The following is an 18792-nucleotide window of genomic DNA, read 5'->3' as shown; positions in this document are numbered from 1 at the left end:
CTAAGCTTAGCCATGTTGGATGCTTGTAAGCTGCTATTGACTCCGCCGATCAGCTTTTCGCTCATAGAACGATACATCAGTGGTAACACGTATATCGCCTCATGATATACCGAAGAGGTTTCTATGTTTATACGTACCAACTTCCAAGCTTCATTCTAAGATTGTGGCTCCTATATGGGCTCGCTTCGGATATTCTTTACATCGGTCCTACTCCTAGCTACTCGAGTAAGGAATTTGAACATACAACGCCAGGTTGAGTTTAGGTGGGAAGCCGAGAGAACAGTGAAAGAAACAAGCGGCGGAAGCCGAGAAGCGATCTCTTGTGTGCTTCAACCAACCCTCTCTCCCTTCATCAGAAGCCAATGTGGTTTCCTCATAGGTTTTTGTTAAAGGCTACTGAGCTTGGTCCAAAGTAGTTTCTGCAAGAACTAAGCCGGTGGGTTCTTCGCAGAAGCTATGGCTATAGAAAGGTTAAATTTGATAGGGTTTGGAGCCGTCCGGGGATACTGTCAGGAGAGGAAGGAGATAGGGACTGAATGTTAAATAGTTCCGGGTAGTTGAAAAAAGTAAACAATATCATCAACCTCCACTAAGTTGAGAACCATAGCGATATCGGGCATGTTTTCATCATATCCCTATCATTTATCACACGGACGATTAGGAAACGTTCCCTACATGGCGTCCCAGGTGAGGAGTACCTAAGCTCGAGATCAGTGATAAATGAGCAGAGGCGCACCCCAAAGGACCGGGGTGGGGTGACCGATATTACACTGGAAGGGAACCTGGTGTGTGGTATCTGCCTATTCTGGAATACGAATAACTCTACACTGCTCCGTGTTTATTCTGATATCACAAATTAAGGGACTAGAAAAGGGGGCAAGTCCCTCTGATTATAAAGCTTTCGACGCAGTGAAGAAGAAAAATGCGTGTGAATAGAAGACAACGCCATCTCTTCAGAGAATTGAAAAGAGTTGGAGTTATCAGCTTCTATATCTTTACCTTCACATTCCTATCTCTTTTCCTTTTCTACCTCATCGTCTAGTCCTCCAACCACCTCGTCAGCATCCACGTTTGAACACTTCAGGGTGTTTAGAAGGAGCCCTTTGGTCCAAAAATTGGTCTCTGACGGATCAATAGGGTAGCTAAACAACACCACGTGGTCCAATCCCAGAAGGTCTCTAAAAAGTTGCTCACCCCTTGAAGGTTAAAACACGCTATGACCCCCGCCAGCAGCGCAACTTCTGATAGACATATCTGTGCGTAACCTCTGCAGGATATGCGAAGCGCTCAGCCATGGAAATGACTTGATCTACTAACGGTGTCTCTATGCCAGTGTTGATTACAGTTTTTAGCATTTGATTGCTGAACTATGTAATGAAGTACGAGCAATTTGCCCAACGGCATAGGCCTATGCTTATTTTGCACGCAGCTTAGCCTTGCGATAAGGCTAGCACGTCTCATCAGCATTATTCCCTCACGAAACAATTTTTGTGGAGTTTAAATAAGGATTTCGCCGCCTATTACGTGAGGATGTGGGGAGTAAACGGCTAGAAGTGTGGGCTGGCGATCTCACTCCACACTCTCAAACAATTGTCCATCCTCTTATTCCTCTTCATGGTCCGCCTTTGTTCCTTTATGTCTCTCCCTTTAAATTTTTTGATTCTCAGTTTTCGTTCCGACTGTTTATTTTTATTATTTCTTATTCTTCAAGTAGGGGAGGCAGGAAGGTGATTATCGGGTCGCATTTTCCTATCTTTAGCAGCTTGCCAATGAAACAAACGAAGTTGGAAAGCCTGCTATAACTTCAAGATACCGACAGCAAAAGGCACATCGCTCAACGTAGTAGATAGGCTACATGTGCAGCCAGTCCTATAATCAGTGCAATCATCTCCGGCTATGGAAGTAACGTAAGAGGTTGCTTTGCCTTGGAGTAACGATCAATGCGATTTGCCGGGGGGAAGGGAAAAGGTAAAAGACAGATCCCTACTCACAAAGGCCAAACAGAAAATATGAGCCTGAAAAGGTGTTAGAATGATATGCTATAACTGCCGGCAGGGGTAAGATTTTCCATGCTATGCAGATAACTTCATACAATGAGTATATGTACATGTCCAAAGCCATATCACGCAGATGAGCGAAGGTTCATCTAATGACCAGGATCTGTTAGTTTGGTATGTGACCGATTCGAGAAGGACTGGATAGTGTCGGTGAAGCTGAAGCCACCGACGTCCATCCGAAAGCGCATTAGCTATAGGGGGCGTACATCGTAGATATCTCATCCATATTGAGCAAGTCTACAAAAAGATGCCGGTCAGATGACTGGCAACCAGACATATGTCCTTGACTTGTGGTATTCATGGCTCAGATATTTTCGGTTTCCCTTGACACGGGGTATATTACTGCGTCGAGACTTTTAGCCAGCTCGATCGATCGTTCCATGATATCGAACTCATATTGAGTCAGATTCCTCGATTCACCCCCCTTCATACAGCTCATATCCTCCTTGTGAGCACCCTTCTCCCATTCGGCATCAATCATCCAGTTTGTGGGAACTTCATACTCATTGACCATGCTGCTCTTTCCCTTGTTCTTCAGCAGACTCCCGTTATACCACAGCAGCCTATCCTTTGCATCAACATGAGCGATGACAAAGCTACATACCTTGTGCCTGCCCCTACTATCCACTTGGTCCCAGCCAACAATCCCACCATAGTGCCCTGAAAACTCATAGGAAGCACCTGTCAGCTCAAGACCAAGCCACCACGTCTCCTTGTCTCCGTATGTTATCTTATAAGTGACCTCCTCGCGCACTTCATACGAATTCTGCCAGCATATGTGGAACAGAGCGACGAGTATGTCTGTTCTCCTCTTGTCAAGAACGACTAGTCCAGAGTCACCTTCTTCGGCATAATTCTTCGTCCAGACAAGTGATTTGTCCAACGCTGCACTTGGCTGTCGAATTTGACTTCTGTACCACTCGTTGCGCTGTGGAAACACATCTCGCCAGAGAAGTCGGTCATGAAACAATAAAGCCCCTGTTCGAACAAATGCCTCATGGTCCAACAGGACCTCTGGAGGCTGGAAGAATACGGCGTCGGCGTCGGCTAGGATAACTCGTTCGAAGCGCGAGCCCAAGGCTGCAAATGCCTTAATGGCCCAACCACCCGTCTGCAGCTGGAGTGTTGAGTCATCGAAAATGGTCAGGATGTCGAGAAACTCAAGGGGAGGGCCCGATTTTACGATGCTTGATAAACGAGCTCTGTCCTCCGGGCTGAGATCGTCATCACCGGCATAAACGATTTGGATCGGTAGCGTCGAATTTAGAACCGAGCGCAAAGTACCAACGAGGTGGGCCGCGAAGCGGAGAGTATGATTGCTGGTTGGGATGACCACACCGGCTGAGCCTGGCTCAAAAGATGCCCGGAGATCCGCTACTGGTTTATGTGTAGCATTTTGCCCCTCAGGCTTTCCCAGAAAGGGGTATAAAGAGACGGCTACTCTCTCCGTAGCGTTCAATAACAAGTTCTTGCTCGTGGGATCTTCGGACTGGTCAGCCAGTGTTATCCAGTCGCGTAAGACTCGGCTTCGCTGGCCTAACTCGCCGAAGTGCTCTTTATATGGTGGTGGGAGTGGATAGTCAATGAAGTATTGCGCAAGATGGCCAATCAATGTAGCGTCAGGAAGGACAAAGCTAGCAGTTACCTTGGTGGTACTACTGGCCACATAGGTTGGATCCGTCACGATATGGTTTACAGGGTCGGGCACTACTACTCTTGAGGTAGTAGTCAGCAGCCGCGGTGAGTATAAAAAGAATAAAGTGAGTACTGCTGCTGCTGCGACCGCGGTGATACCGATCCAGGCTGGCCGAAGGCCTTGCAGGGCCAGAACAGAGATCATGTTCCGCGAGACCCGGCGTGTGCGGTCCAAAGGAAACTAAATCAGACTGTTGTGTGAAAGTATGGACAGTGAAATATAAGAATGCACGGAGTTTACATAGAGTATTTCCGTACCCTCTTCTAGTGAGGAACGAAAATGTGACCATTTGTGACTCGATGGGTAGTGACATGTCTTAACTGAAGGATTCTGCTCATGGTCAGGGGCCAGACTCCCGGATTAACCAAACCTACGTAAGCCGGAGGCTGATAACAAGAGTGTGGATGGTACGCAATGTCACAACCCTGGTAGTGGATTTCAGCCCTGCATGATTGGCGCAGCCTGTGGGTAGCGGTCATTAGTTTTTGGGTAGTGGCAACCTAGAATCCACAGTTCTTGAAGGATGCTGTCCCTGCCTTACACAGCATCATTGCATAGTATTAAATATATATCGACATCATCAAAGCTAGGAGCTCAGCTCTGTCAATGTCCGTATCGCTGTCCACATGTTGTGGTTGCATTTACTGTGGCTATTTTGTAACGCAGTCTGTTTTCTTCAGGCATCCAAGCTTTTCGGGGTACAGCATGCAAATTTAATCTGTTTAGCTTATGCGGCTATGCCTGATTCGGCATATGGATCGGGTATAGAACCTAACTTATTACGTTGTCAATCATTAGATAATTGTGGATAATACAACATGGAGCTGCTGCGCCTCGAACTTCCAAGCCATTCCTGAAATGGGGGCCAGAAAACTTGCGGTTCTTAATTTAGAGCTGTAGGTCCTAAACTACTAATTCTTTAGTTGTAGCTATGCAGCGTTCTTTAAGCCAGTTGTTGAAACTGGACGGTCGATCTGATCAGAAACTATACCCCGAGGCCAAGAGATGAGATGTCTATCCTGTGTTTACTCCAGATGAGTCCTGTGAGTTTCTTAGTAGGGTGGTCCGGCCTAGGACCGCCTACTTAGATAGGATATAGGCCTAGAGCACAGCTTAGAATAAACCTACTCACAATTAGCGCACTAGATATTAACTACGGCTGCGATCGTGGATTGATACATGCACCAAGGCCAAGCTACTGGAGACCATGTGACCTCATATCTCCAAATCACTCATGAAAGCTATCTTGCACCCCGCCAGTCTTCAATAGCACCGATTTCGGAATAAAGTGACCAATAATCCCCTTCTGAATAATCTTCAGAATCTATATTAAACAAATATCTGCTTTTGATAGTTATAGCTCTAGGAGTTTCTATTACTAAGCATCTACAGAATTACAATACGTAAAATCTATTCAATTTCAATCACCTTAACAAAAGACAAATACTTTAAATTTTTTTTTATCAATGTCTCTGCAAAGATCATGAATCTCTTTTTAACAAAGCACTGACTAAAGAATTTCTCAGCTTTATCCAATAATAGCCTCTGTTTTACCAAGTTCAGAAGTTCTGCAAGAGATATTTTTTTTACTCTGGAGTATAAAACAAGCTATGGGAGGTAAATAATAACTCATTTCTAATATATAACAGGCTTAGACAAGTTGCCTTAGCCCTCGCCCTCATTTATATTCTATGGCCTCTAGTCTTCTGCTCCGTAACTCTATGCTCCATTGTATTAGGAGTATATCAACTATTCGGATCTCTTTTGTCACTTTTACAACGGTTCTAAGCAAGATTGCCTTCTTTCTAACATATTGGACGAGCAGATATTGATCTATTTTGTCTTGCTTACTTCGTCAAATTAACAATTTGTAATGTCGTCGAAGGCCTATTTTCGGCTCTGGAGATGACCTCAGACCTCATTGACTACGAAACATCTTTTTGAGAAAACTAGTAATTGCATTTGCGCGCTAGTTGGATCGCCGGCTGTGTAGGTGCTAGTGACAATCTCCCAGAAACCTTCATTCATTTCCATCTCTTTTTTGTTCAAGAGCCTCAATGATTGTCATGATACTTTTGGTATCCTCGTGGTCCCTGCCTAATATCCGCAGGCTACCCGGTAATGCCGAATTCAACCACTTCATTGCTTCATCATATTTACCGAGAGCGAAATAAATAACCCCAATACCACGAGTGCTTGCTAAGGTATCTTCATGGTCAGGGCCCCATGTCTTGTTTCTCCCTTCCCAAGCAATTTGCATCCATTCTAATGCCTCACTGTGTCGATTCAGCAAAGAAAGACTTTCACCAATATTATGGGCACTGTGTAATGTGTCTTCATGGTCGGGGCCCAATGTCCTGTTTCTCCCATTCCATGCAATCTGACCCCACTTCAATGCCTCAATATGTCGATCGAGCCAGAAAAGACTGAGTGCAATATCGTGGGCAGTTTGCAATGTGTCTTCATGGTCAGGGCCCAATGTCTTATTTCTCTCCTTCCATACAATCTGGTCCCATTCTAATGACTCATTGTGTCGATTGAGATGGAAGAGACTGTGAGAAATATAACAGGCACTGTGTAATGTGTCTTTATGGTCGGGGCCCAATGTCCTGTTTCTCCCATTCCATGCAATCTGACCCCACTTCAATGCCTCAATATGTTGATCGAGCCGGAAAAGACTCAGTGCAATATTGTGGACAGTTTGCAATGTGTCTTTATCGTCGGGGCCTAATATCTTATTTCTCTCTTTCCATATAATCTGGTCCCATTCTAATGACTCATTATATCGATTGAGATAGAAGAGACTGCGAGAAATATAACGGGCACTTTCTAATGTGTCTTCATGGTCGGGGCCCAGTGTTGTATTTCTTCCATAGAACACGAGTTGGAACCATTTGACTGCATCATTGTACCTCCCTTCATTGAAAAGCTGACGCCCAATAGCTTGGGCTGAATTAAGGGTCAAGGGATTTTCTATACCCAACCTAGCCGCTCGGCCTTCATATGCCATCATCCTTAGATCTAGTGCTTCATGGTACGATCCATCTCTTTCCAGTATAGAAGCTATACCCATGACAGCACCAAGGGTTGCATAGTGCTGTGGGCCTTGGACCTTTTGTCTGGATGATAGGAGCCATTCATACCACTTTCTTGACTCTTCAATGCGATCCTGGAGTAGTAGTATCCAAGCAATATCCCCGGCGATATATAGCGCACGGGGATGCTTTGGATGTAGTGCTTGGCTCGCCTCTGCGAATTGCCAGCGAAAGAGTTGTTCTGTATGTTCAAGCAGGGTGTGGTCTCTTAAAGTGACGGTCAACTTGTATGCAAGCCACCATATGTCGTTTTCGACTTGTTCTTCCTCGTAAAAAGCTGAGAAGAAAGACAACCTGATTTCTAGGATGGCTGCCCTCATCCAAAGAAGCCATCCTTCTGTAATTGCATACACCACTGAGAGTGGACGTGGCAGAGAAATATCACTGGGCGGACCGGAGGAGTTTCTAAGTTCTAAGGACTTGGTTTTAGAGGGCAGATTCTGAACATTCTTGAGGGCCGCATGAAGATGAGATGAGACTCGACTCTCAAAAAAGACATACTCTTGGCGTGAATAGCTCTTTTCTGTAAGACGTAAAGCGCGAGAAATTAGACGAAGGGCTTCTTCCGAGAATTGGCGTTTACGTGCCAGTGGCAAGCGCTGCTGAGCCCAATAATGTATGAGGGGGTGAATTGTGATGGCATCCATTGAGGCCGAAAATCGGGCGAGCGAATAAGATGAAAGGATATGCATTAGGTCCTGGAGTGGTATGTCTGGGCGATAAGCATAGCTACATGTTTGAACAGGTGTCGAGGGTGCACTCACTGTATTGCTGAAATCGACTATATGTGAATAGTCCCTCGAAGATATCATTGTTTGACAAAAACCCGCAGAGAAGAAGCAGCTCAGAAGCTTCTGGGATATCCATCTCAATTCTTTGCAGTGAGACTTCCCAAGTAGTAAGTATTGTGTCATTTCGATAGTCCCATATTGACTGTGGCCGCTTGTGCTTCAGGAGCCTCTCTGCATTCACATGATATTCATGAATATAACGTTGGAGTGCCTGAGAGTAGAGGCCAGACTCATGGGGAAGAAATTTGTGCTGGACAGAAATGTAGGCGCCGGCCTGTTCTATAGCCAGCGGAAAAAACCCTAGCAACTGGAGCAGCTCCAGGGAGACTTCTTCTACGGGCAAAGTCAACAAATCAAACGGCGTTAAGAAGGTGTTAATTCAAACACACCATTCATATCCCCAAAAAATCCAGAGCTTTTCGCCAGTAAAGATTTCGCCTCATTCTCACTCATTCTCTCTACTTCGATACTCTTCCAATATCCCGAGACGTCCGTCCGCCGACTCGTTATGAGGATATTCCCGTGTCGAGAGCTGGGCATATAGCCCCGAATGTCAAATGAGTCTAGGTCATCTAGATTGTCAAATATCAAGAGCCATGCACTGTTTTCAGGCTGAGACAGCCAGTCAATTACTCCTTTGACAGCTTGATGGGCGGTTGGGGTACTGGAAGTCTTTCCATCTTCAAAGGACCCAACTCCAAACTCTTTGGCGAATATCCGATAGGCTGTTTCATTATGATTCAATATGCGCCAGCTTTTCAGGATTTGTCCTGCAGCAACGGAGAAGCTTTGTCTGATAGTATGTTCACTAGCCCCATCAATCCAAAACACAGAGTTATAACGCGATTGATAATGATAGGCATATTCAGCCGCGGTTTGTGTCTTTCCAATACCACCAGGACCATAAAGTGCGACGATGCATTGCTGCATATCTTGGCAGTCTTCCTGTAGATGATAATGTATCTGCTGTAAGAGAAATTCCCTGCCAGTGAATCTATCGTTCCTAGCCATTGGTAGCTGGAGTGGGATGGAAAGTTCAGCTTGATTGTTCGGCACCTGACGCAGCCTTTTAGGAGATTTCGCACTCATTGTATTAACCAGGATAGCCAGGATAGTCTGGTAACTGGAGTCTCGAGATCCAAACTTATTCAATCCTGAGTGGTCAACAGGGAGGCCAATATTCCTCACTTTACCCCCTCCATATTTCGCTGACTGCTCGCGGACACACTACAGCCAATATCAGTATTGCTAGTTGGATATGGTAGCATTCTCAACATACAAATTCTCTCCATCTGAGGAACCAAAAACTCAGGATCAAAGTCGGACGCTGCTCGAAGATATTGAAGACCTGAATTTTGTCCCCAACAGCTGCCTCAAATGAAGTATGCAGGTCTAAAAGGAAAGTTGAATCGTAATCCACTTCGGCCAGTAGAGATGGACTCGAACCAATCAGCAAAAGAGCACGGGCATACATGCGACCCCATATGCTGAAGCTCGATCCACGATGTGGAGTACCCAGGAAAAGGATCGCTTTTGTATACGTGGAAATACTTGCGAAGTTTTGATTCCCATTAGCCTGGACCAGTGCGTGCTTGACAACCAGTCCCCCATAGCTATAGCCCACAAAGATCAGGTCCCGCTGCTGCTCCTTGGGCGCACGTCAGTGGTGGAAGTTTTGAAATACGCCGGTATCCGATTTATTCTTACCACTTCTGATTGACGTATGGTGTTAGTGATATGCTCGAGTAGGTCATTGCCAATATTCGAGAGGCGTGTCTGGACCGCATCCCTCTTCCAAAATGAATCGAAGTTGAAGAAAAAGATCCGCACATCTTGATGATCCGGTGTACTGAGATCATCTGGAAGAAAGTCACTAACCCACGTCGGGTATTCTGTCGATGCGCTCGTCGTTTGTGTCAATTTTCTAGCCCTCCATGTCGTATCAGGATTCGACCCGAGGCCATGAACGAACACGATACTACGATGTATTAGCTATGAGTAGTTGCTGAGTTGCGAGGTAAAACTACTCGGTTCCACGTTTATGGGCAGGTAAACAATAATTCCGAGCGGGGACGATCCCCAACCCTGCTTTGTGAACTTGATCTGGATTAACTGGCGAAGGGATGTTCTTGATAATTTGGAGATAAATCAGCAATCCCAGGAATGACAGGGCCAGCCCGCCCGTGTAAAACCGGGCCCACATTGTCGTTTAAATCAAAAAGAAGGTTGTGGAGGTAAGGACATTAAATCTTTCTGCGGTAACAGGCTAATACTCCTCCGTACACTGGAGACACTACGTTGTGCTTGGAAATTCTTTCAACATGTTGTAAAGACAGCATAGGAATGAAAACCCTCCAACTCTTACTACAAGTCCAACTCATTGCCTACCCCCACTTTGAGGGGGATTTAGGTTTGCATGGCGTTTTCTACCCAATCACATCCCCTACCTAGGCGCCCAATATACGATCCCGCTTTTCGCGCTCTCTTTTCCCGAACCCCCATGACAATTGCCATACCAACACACCCAATGGAACTCCCAAAAGCAACACCCAGATTAACGCTGATAGCAAAAGGATCGCGGTAGAGAACACCCAAAATGCAAGTCTCATCTCCGGTAATCCCGCGTCTTCTAGCCGCTGGAGAAACGACCCGATATCCGATGGCACTGACAAAACCACCTGCATGGCTGAGAGAACGACTGAAACACTAGCGAAAATAAACAGAAGCGGGATAGTTGCCTGGGAAAGGTACGTAGTGATTGACCAATGGGGGACGTGATAAAACCACAGTGTGTTGGCGTGCTGCGGGCGAAAGATGCGAACCACCCAGTTGAGGCGTGAGAGGCGTAGCTGCCCATAGTGGAATCGTTTTGCCACCTGTTCGTCGCCTAGTTCCCGGAATCTTTGGATGAATTTGGACCAGGCAATCCAGTCAATATCCTCGGGGATCAAGTGAGATTCTTTTGCTATGATGAAGTCCAAGCGATGCGATATGAGAAAGGCATACGATCTCAGAAATCCCATGGCGATAGAGGAATCGAAGGTAGAAGACATCGGATGATTATTATTCTTTGTTGGACAAAGGTAAATCTCCCAGAAGTCATAGTTGAAAAGACACACCGGGACGGGTTTTATGTAAATCTGGTTATGATGCCAGACGAGGTGAAGGTTAGGGTCTTCGGTAGGAACGACGCTTCGGCCTTTGAGTCTTTGTGCATGAAGGGCGTCGATACTCCGACCAGAGCGTCTCCCAACAAGCCATAAATGGTTATAAAGCTCGTCTAGAAGATAGGTTTTGAGTTCTCCAGAAAGGTGATCATTAACCGTGGTTTCCTCCAGGCCGATAGAAGGATCCCCTGGAAGGTAACTGATTGCTTTCGGGTCTGTTGGTTGGTTTGATATACTAGGGTTTTTGTAGTCGAATATTGGTTTCAGTTGCTGTTTATCAAGCGCATGTGATGGTGAGAAAAGGATTTGAAGAGCTGGTGAAGCATTCATGATAGCAGATTTACCTGCCCGCTCTGCAATTCATTTATTAAAACCGGTACGGTTATATAGGGTGTTATACCGACACCCTCTTCTCCACATGACCTTTTGGTCTCGCCGATCGACAGACAACTTTACGTGACGCTGTGGATCAGTACGGGGTAGTTGGCATTTTCCGTCTCCTGCTGCCAAGGGAGCAAGAAAAAAGGTGTTACACGAATTGGGTAGCGATCTGCGTACAGCCCGGCTCTCTGTGTGCTGTGCACACAGCCTGCCATTCCATGTACAGCCTTTCTTGCTGAACTAGGTTAATATAACGTGATCGGCAAGCGAGCGACGCATGGAAGCGGGTGACACAGCTCTGTTTTCCATATAAATCAGCCCTTTTTGCTACTTGGATATCTCAGCAACCAGAGATTGCAAAGATATAATATTTTATATATAATATATTATAGGATAAGAAACGCTAAAAATATTTTTCTCTTATTTTTTTATTTTTAGTCTTACACTTTCCAGTAGAAATATCAAAAATACAGGTGTAATATTTAATACTGAAAGAAGTATCGCTTATATAAACTTCTCTACTTTATAGATTAAAGATAAAGTATTAATATATACTATCTTCGAATATTATATTACTATAGCTTGTGATTGCTAAGATATTCCAGTAGTAAAAAGGGCTGATTTGTAGGGAATATAGAGCTGCGTCGCCAGCTTACATGCGTCGCTCGATCGCACTAATGTAATCGGTATTCGAGTGGGCCACCGTGATATACTCTATAAAATCACCTCTTATATCTCAACAACCAGACCCAGTAGGTAGTACACAGAGCGTATATACAGTCGACACCATAGTACTCAGTAATCAAGCTCAGATTAAGGGCGCGCTAGTGATTACCAGTCTTCACAAGGCTTCCCGTATCGTTTTCCAATTAGAAGGGGGGCAACTTCATCTTTAGGTGCAAATCCAGCCAGTCTCACATCTGCTGCGGGATATCTGAGGTCATTTGTCTCCATGCCCAGCCTGGATCTATCTGGTTGAACCAATTCTCCAAACTGAACCTCCAGGCTTTTGAGTTCAGCGGACTCGTTATGGTTTCCTCCCAGGCAACCTCCCATCGCTAACTGATCAAGTTTGTGGTTACCCCGTGTAGTCATTGCGACTTGTAAGAATCCATTATCTGTAGCTGGGACACCGTTCTGGCGCAAGGACCAATAGCCCAAAGCTGCCAACGGTAGCGCAACACCTAGGGAGAGGAAATAAGGCAGAAGGAGGTTCAGCGGCCGAGACCACACATATTGTGTATGTAGATCCTGTCGAGTCACGTTGACTGAAGTTGGCCAGAGCTGAAAATGATTGATTGCGCTAATGGTGACGTTCGCCAGCATAGAGTTAAGGATATCTTCATTCACTGTGAATAAGTTGTACCAAACAGTGAGTTTTCCTGCCCAAGAATCGCTGAAGCCATTGAAAAGACGGGTAGATTGGACGAGAAGATTGTCTTGCATCACTTTTTATATAGTTAGTCCATGAGCAAATACACGTTGGGGGGATATCGGCACATGCATTGCGTTGAAAACACCGCCTCCTGTGAGATCGGCTCGACTGAATCCACACCGTATACCATTGCCCCTACATTTCCGGATATGCCTTTGGTCATTGCCATAATTAGGGCCATTATATTACGATCACGAATTGTGTCGACAACAGCTTTGGTCATGTTATTCTTCGAAAAATAGAATTTCTCATCCATCGGCACTAAGTCATGCACGTCTCCTATGGTGACGGTTGAGGACTGCTCACCGTTGTGGAATCTCTGGACGACATGATATTCGGCCCGACGAGGACTACACGTCAGTACATGCGACACGTATTCAAATTGAGCAGTGCCTGTGGTATCATTTCGAATCCAATTATATACTTCCGCATTCTTCATTTGGAAATTTTTCAGAGCGGGGGTGGACGTTGAGCCCGCATTCGGTGTCACAGTCCAGTTACTTTCAAGTGCATAGAACCAAGTAGCACTCCTGTTGAGCGGCGGGCTCATCTTATCAAAATCGGTATTGTTGCAGCTTAGGTACGGTCCATCGAACGAAAGTTCATAGGAACAATTCATCCCACAAGGTGAGCTCATTCTTCGCGGCTCGCCGTTCACGATAGTTTCTGTAGCCAGCTGGTAGATAACAGGCTTGATCTGAAGCCCCATATCTGCAATGGTCAACTGTTCAGCACGGAGTACCTAAAATGTAGTCAGTAAGATTCAGATCCCTCCACTCGTTCAATAAGAAGATGGTTCTACCTCGACGTAGTCAGAATCATTCTGCTCTCGCCAATTATTCGGCACAAACAAGGCTAATTCTTTATCCTTCATAATCGTCGCGTTACCACCCCAGGTCTGCATTGCGTAAAAATTCACGATTAGATGACTAGTGTCAAATTTGGGTTGAGTGTACTAACCTCTGAGAGATTCATACCTGGCATTTGAGTCTGGGATACCTTGTGTGTCCTTACAGCACTCCTAACAGTCATTGAGCTCGATGGAAAACTCATAGCGACAGGAACAGCCCATAGGACCATTGTAATAATAGCTAGCAACCATCCCTTTTGAAGTACATTTAAGGAGAAGAATGACATTGGGCTTCCCCTCATAGTATAGAGAAATTCCAAAGTTTCAAGCCGCATAGAGGATATCCGGACAAGATGCCAGAAATATTGAGTAAACGCCGCTGCCAGGCAGATGCGAATACAGAAGCTAATAACGTTGGCCACAATGGTTGAGGCGGCCGTGACATAGGTTTGCGACGGGATATTTGGATCATTCTCAAGCTTTCCATCGAGATAGCGGAATACGGTTACATGAGTGATAGCTAGTGCGAGGGCTGCGGGTGAGTGTCAGCATCTCTTCTAGATTCAGATTCGTAGGCACAAAATACCCGTACCTAAGGAGAAACTGCCACAGAGGATGAGCGTGGTTTTCCACCCAATACCCCATTGACAGATGTGATCCTGCTTCTGTGTGAAATCATTTAAGTCGTGTGTTACGATCGGTCTCTCCGATTGAGACGGGCACTTCCCCAAGGGAAGTTGATCCGCTGCATTGGCAGGTTTGTACCGAAACCACATACCCGGTAAAAAAAGAAAATAATATAGAATCCCGAGGATATCGCGTGCCTTAAACTTTTTGTTCACGGGCGACAGACTTGAGAGGACTCCTTGGCCCTTTTTCAAGCTTGATATTAAGATTTAGCCGCCGAGCTGTTTCACGTCTGGGCGGTCGACCTGTCACCGCTGTCGCCTTCTGGATGGCCAACAGACGTGGTGGAACGTGCTAGCACGCTGGTCTTGGGGGCCATTTGCTGATCCTTCGCCTCTTTAGTTGTCAGAGGCTAGGTTTGGTTTTCATGACAAGGATCTATTGGCATGGCCAAGGCATGAGCATATTCTACTAGATGTTAGACCGATACAGAGCGGCTAGTTTTAAGCACATCCATATTTTTCCCTGACAATGGCAGCAGTAAGTAGCCGTGCAACTTTGCATATACATATGTCGTTGTACCTTATTAGCCAGAAAAACTTGATGCACACCGTGCACGGCAGTCTACCGAGCAAAATCACTGCTGCCTCGAGAGGCCCGACCTCAAAAACACTCGTCTATTTGGCAGTGTTTACCTACAGGATCTTGACGCTCATCGGGGCGCTGAACTCGGCGCTTAACATCCTGATAAATGATGTGGTTGCGCTAATCTCCGCTCCGTGATTGGTATTTGGCTCCATAGTAGTGGAGCCCTACAATTCCAGAAAAAGAAAAAGTCGCCGACTCTCCAGGGGATCTCGGTCACGTGGAAGTGCGCACCTAGTGAAACCAGTTGTGAAAAGATCACGTGTAAAGCCCTCCCCCCGATCGAAGAATTGGAAAATTATGTGGAGAGAAGTCTACAGGGTCTACAGATCTAGTGGACGTTATAAGGCCTGGATGTTAGCTTCGATGGATAAATCATATCGAGTGCCAATTTGCTTTCCCACAGGAAATAAGGAGTCCTTTTTATGTTTCCTGGTCCATGGCCTGCCTAAGGTATCTACCTTCCTATTTCAGCGTCATGGCGTGCAACACCTAGCTTTCTACAATAGGGTCGAGATTACGGTCAAATGCGTTATCTTGAATCCCTGAAATGAAAAATGCGTATTGTTAAAGAGCTCTGTGATGGCTGTTCTAGACGAGGCTTAATAGTTGTGTCTTTGCGGCCGGAGCACTTATGCTCGGGCTCTCTGCTATGACATTTCGAAATATATATAGTTAGCATGGACGATGGTTGGTGTGTGTTGAGTGGCACCACAATTCTAATATACTAGCACCTTAGCAAAAATACATTATACACGTAATTGGGCTACCTAAGTGTATTTATCTGTTCTATAGCTGGTCAATCCAGGATATCCTATCCCTCATCATAGGTTGGATCTGTCTGGCGAGATTCCTAATCTTTACTGGTTTGCTCGGGTGTTACCCGGAGCTTGGCATTCAATCTTGGTTCCCGGGCCATTAGCTGATCCCCTATTGCTACCGAACATCAACGGGAAATATTCTCTGTACTATGTACAGAGTACTAATCAACTATAAATTATCATGGCTATGGTTATGTCGATCCATTACTCAGTACCGGTTAATAGACTCTTATGGCATATGTACTAATTTAAGCTTTAGTTTGGCCCCTCGAGGTCATTTCCGAAAATTAGCCATGAATCTTCATGAGGCCCACTCTCTGTTTCAGGCGGTTTCAAGTATACAGTCGTGGTTAAGTCTTAAGGAGCATATTCTTTGCCATATATATCCATCCCGTCTACCTATCCCAAGATTTGCTCGGTTTAATAGCACTCGTTCATTTGTTGTTTAGGTTTTAACCGTGTTGCTTTCTCACTTATACATTCTTTTTCATCAACATGGTTCACCTCTCCCGTGCCCTGGCGGCCCTCTCCTTTTCGGCATCTGCCCTTGCCCTTCCTGCTCTTTCCTCTCGGGCCCAGGCGGCGAGTGAGCACTGTGGAGACTACGACTACGTTATTCTGCAGGACACACCATGGATCGTCTACAACATGCTGTACAATGCGAACCAGATCGTCGGCACGCAATGCACCAACTACGACCAGGTAACCACGTCTACCAGCGGAACTAAGGAGGTTATATGGAGTAGTGTGACAGACATCGAATATGTCGAAAGCACGTAAGAGTTTCACTTGGTATTTATAGTTTAGAGGGTGGAATTGACATGGTCCACAGGAACAATGTGCCAAAAGGCTACTCTTTCGTGGGTCTCACACAGAACCTTGAAACGAAGCTGTCGGCCATCGACTCGATTCCTAGCACTTACAGTTGGACTCGTACCAACACAACTGCATACAAGGGTATAATTCTATCCTATTGAGGCATATGCGGGATATAGCTTATGGATCTTCAACAGGAAATGTCTGCTTCGATTTCATGACCAACGACGTCAAGGGTGATTCCACTTCTTCCTCCTCTCGGGAGTTGATGCTCTGGCTGCAGTACGAGGGCGGACAGCTCCCCATCGGCTGGACTAACGGTGCTGTCGCCACGATTGACAATCTCTTTGGCACCTCGTGGAAACTGTATGAAGACGTTAACGAGGACACCGGCATCACCGTCAGCACTCTGATGCCCGACACACAATTTGAGGGAACCTTTACCGGCGATCTGAAGGACTGGCTTCTTGCTTTGTCCAAACTAGGACGCTTCACTGAGTCGACCTATGTGAACGTTGGTAATGCTGGGTACGTTGCTTTTCTCCGCCATTTCAGCCCAAAGACTGCTAACTGTCTGTACAGAACCGAGTTCTTTTATGGCAACTCTGTCATGAACGCCACCCTCGGATTGCAGATCAATCTTGCATAAACTATCGATATTCAATCCTGAATTGACTAGCTCCTACAAACCAACGATGAACCGACATCAACTTGAGGACATAGGGGGTGGTTTTGGTATCCTGATTTTCGGATGGGATATTCGAATACATGGTGTAATAAACGTGGGTTTGTGGTACATAAACTTTGAATTTCAGTCTATCTAGTATTTTAAACATAATTAAGGATATACTTATGTTAAAGATCCAGAACCGCACTCTTGAAGACAGTTTGGTCAAAGTTCGCACCGCACAAGACAATGACGCTAGTTTGGTTGGCGAGTTGTCGTGCGACTTTATTGAAGCCTGCCAAAGCAAGAGCAGCAGAGCCTTCGACATTCATATTTTCATCAAACACCATAGTTTTCATGGCTGCTTTAATCTCGTTCTCATCACATTCAACGACGTGATCTACCACGGACATTGCCAACGGGAGTGTGATTGTATCCGTATCGATGCCGCCAGCAACAGCATCAGCTAGGGTATCCCGATGTTCTGTCTCAACTACATGACCCGCAGCCATGGACTCGGCGAGAGCTTTCGAATTAATCGCAGAAACACCATAGACCTTCGTACGCGGACTGAACGCCTTCACGACCGCCCCAATACCGCTAATCAATCCCCCACCACCCATAGACACGAAAACATTATCCACCTCTTCACACTGTTCGAGAATCTCTAACCCAATAGTCCCCTGCCCGGCAACAATATCCGGATCATTGTATGGCGAAATATAAGTATACGAATCCGAAGCAGCGAACCGTTGAGCATATTGTTCAGCAAGGCCCGTTTCAGCTCCATGCAGAATAACATTCACCCCGTAGGACTTAATTTTCTCCAACTTCGCGGGTACCACCGTTTCCGGGAGGACAACAGTAAGATCTTTAGAGAGCGCTTGCGCGGCACATGCGGCGCCTATCCCATGGTTGCCCGACGAGGCGGTTATTAACCGCCCGTTCGCAGGTTGGCCGGATATCTTGGACATTGCGCCTCGGATCTTGAATGATCCCGTTAGTTGGAAGTTCTCTGCTTTGAATAGGGCCTTTGCGCCATGGGATTTGCCTTGCACTCGAGATGGAATGAGGAGCGTTTGGTAGATGTGGCTGCGGATGCGATTCCTTGCTTGGACTGCGCTGGCTGCGGTTTCGAAGACTGAGTTCTGCATTTTTCCCCCTGTTCTTAAATAGATGGTGTTCAGTGTGTAGTGGGAGGTGAAAAGTCTGTGATGGTTTGAATTGGAATGTTGGGGTGCGTTGTCCTCTTTAACACGTCGTGTCTGGCAATTTAGTCAAAAGCCCCTCATACCGGGCTAGAGCCTTGAATTTGGTTGTGGTTCGCCATGGGACAATCTGAGGCCCACTAATTATAAAGGTTGATTGGTTTAAACGCTTATGTTACCTGAAACGGTTTAGATCTCCCGATCAAAGGCCCATCTATGAAAAGAAATAGTACATGGCAATTTTTAGGAGCCTAGATCTCCACCAAAGAATTAACTGCCCTAATGTCCAATGCATTTCTACAAGCACTTATCTAGAGAGATGGATAGTCTAATAGTTATGGGTCCCTGTTTGGACAGATCGCTGTGGTAATGGGGGAACTCCCTGATATCCTGCAAGCATTAAATTTTCCCTTAGTATCAGCATGAGCTGGAAATCTGGACAAGATAACTATACTGAGGTTTTTGCTTCAGGATCGGGTAGGAAAACATGAATATAAATACCAGCCATATAAAAAAATCTATGAATTTTCGAATCT

The 18792-nt window shown here is 45.7% G+C and overlaps 5 protein-coding genes across 5 annotated transcripts; 1 reads left to right on the top strand and 4 right to left on the bottom strand.

Annotated features, from left to right (window-relative positions):
• Positions 1-2094: 2094 nt before the first annotated feature.
• Positions 2095-3897, bottom strand: BDV38DRAFT_295686 (putative alpha-1,3-mannosyltransferase; the record flags this gene model as incomplete). Its single annotated transcript, XM_032062754.1, has 1 exon — positions 2095-3897. One exon carries the CDS (start codon positions 3895-3897, stop codon positions 2362-2364), a length of 1536 nt encoding a protein of 511 aa, XP_031917920.1. The 3' UTR covers positions 2095-2361.
• A 1876-nt stretch (positions 3898-5773) lies between these two features.
• Positions 5774-11136, bottom strand: BDV38DRAFT_268144 (uncharacterized protein; the record flags this gene model as incomplete). The annotated part of the gene is made up of 6 exons (XM_032056715.1): positions 5774-5787; positions 5827-7371; positions 7613-7972; positions 8029-8866; positions 9347-9617; positions 10310-11136. The coding sequence occupies 6 exons, from the start codon at positions 11134-11136 to the stop codon at positions 5774-5776; spliced, it is 3855 nt and encodes a 1284-aa protein (XP_031917919.1).
• An 882-nt stretch (positions 11137-12018) lies between these two features.
• BDV38DRAFT_278636 (uncharacterized protein) lies at positions 12019-14248 on the bottom strand (the record flags this gene model as incomplete). The annotated part of the gene is made up of 5 exons (XM_032058789.1): positions 12019-12635; positions 12743-13364; positions 13425-13520; positions 13583-14004; positions 14065-14248. 5 exons carry the CDS (start codon positions 14246-14248, stop codon positions 12019-12021), a joined length of 1941 nt encoding a protein of 646 aa, XP_031917918.1.
• A 1721-nt stretch (positions 14249-15969) lies between these two features.
• BDV38DRAFT_295680 (concanavalin A-like lectin/glucanase domain-containing protein) lies at positions 15970-17122 on the top strand. Its single transcript, XM_032062753.1, has 4 exons — positions 15970-16341; positions 16398-16522; positions 16579-16909; positions 16964-17122. The coding sequence occupies exons 1-4, from the start codon at positions 16061-16063 to the stop codon at positions 17028-17030; spliced, it is 804 nt and encodes a 267-aa protein (XP_031917917.1). The 5' UTR covers positions 15970-16060; the 3' UTR covers positions 17031-17122.
• A 114-nt stretch (positions 17123-17236) lies between these two features.
• BDV38DRAFT_278634 (threonine ammonia-lyase) lies at positions 17237-18202 on the bottom strand (the record flags this gene model as incomplete). Its single annotated transcript, XM_032058788.1, has 1 exon — positions 17237-18202. One exon carries the CDS (start codon positions 18200-18202, stop codon positions 17237-17239), a length of 966 nt encoding a protein of 321 aa, XP_031917916.1.
• Between the last annotated feature and the right edge of the window lie 590 nt (positions 18203-18792).

Source organism: Aspergillus pseudotamarii, assembly GCF_009193445.1.
Source record: "Aspergillus pseudotamarii strain CBS 117625 unplaced genomic scaffold BDV38scaffold_6, whole genome shotgun sequence".
Taxonomy (NCBI): Eukaryota; Fungi; Ascomycota; class Eurotiomycetes; order Eurotiales; family Aspergillaceae; genus Aspergillus; species Aspergillus pseudotamarii.
Note: the sequence above shows the minus strand (reverse complement) of the source record. Positions and strands in the feature narration are given on the sequence as shown.

Excerpts from the sequence above, each read along its gene's own strand:
- BDV38DRAFT_295680 (XM_032062753.1), top strand. The coding sequence starts at position 16,061 with ATGGTTCACCTCTCCCGTGCCCTGGCGGCCCTCTCCTTTTCGGCATCT. Across the intron at positions 16,342-16,397 it reads ATCGAATATGTCGAAAGCAC|GAACAATGTGCCAAAAGGCT; the intron begins GTAAGAGTTTCA and ends CATGGTCCACAG. Across the intron at positions 16,910-16,963 it reads GTGAACGTTGGTAATGCTGG|AACCGAGTTCTTTTATGGCA; the intron begins GTACGTTGCTTT and ends CTGTCTGTACAG.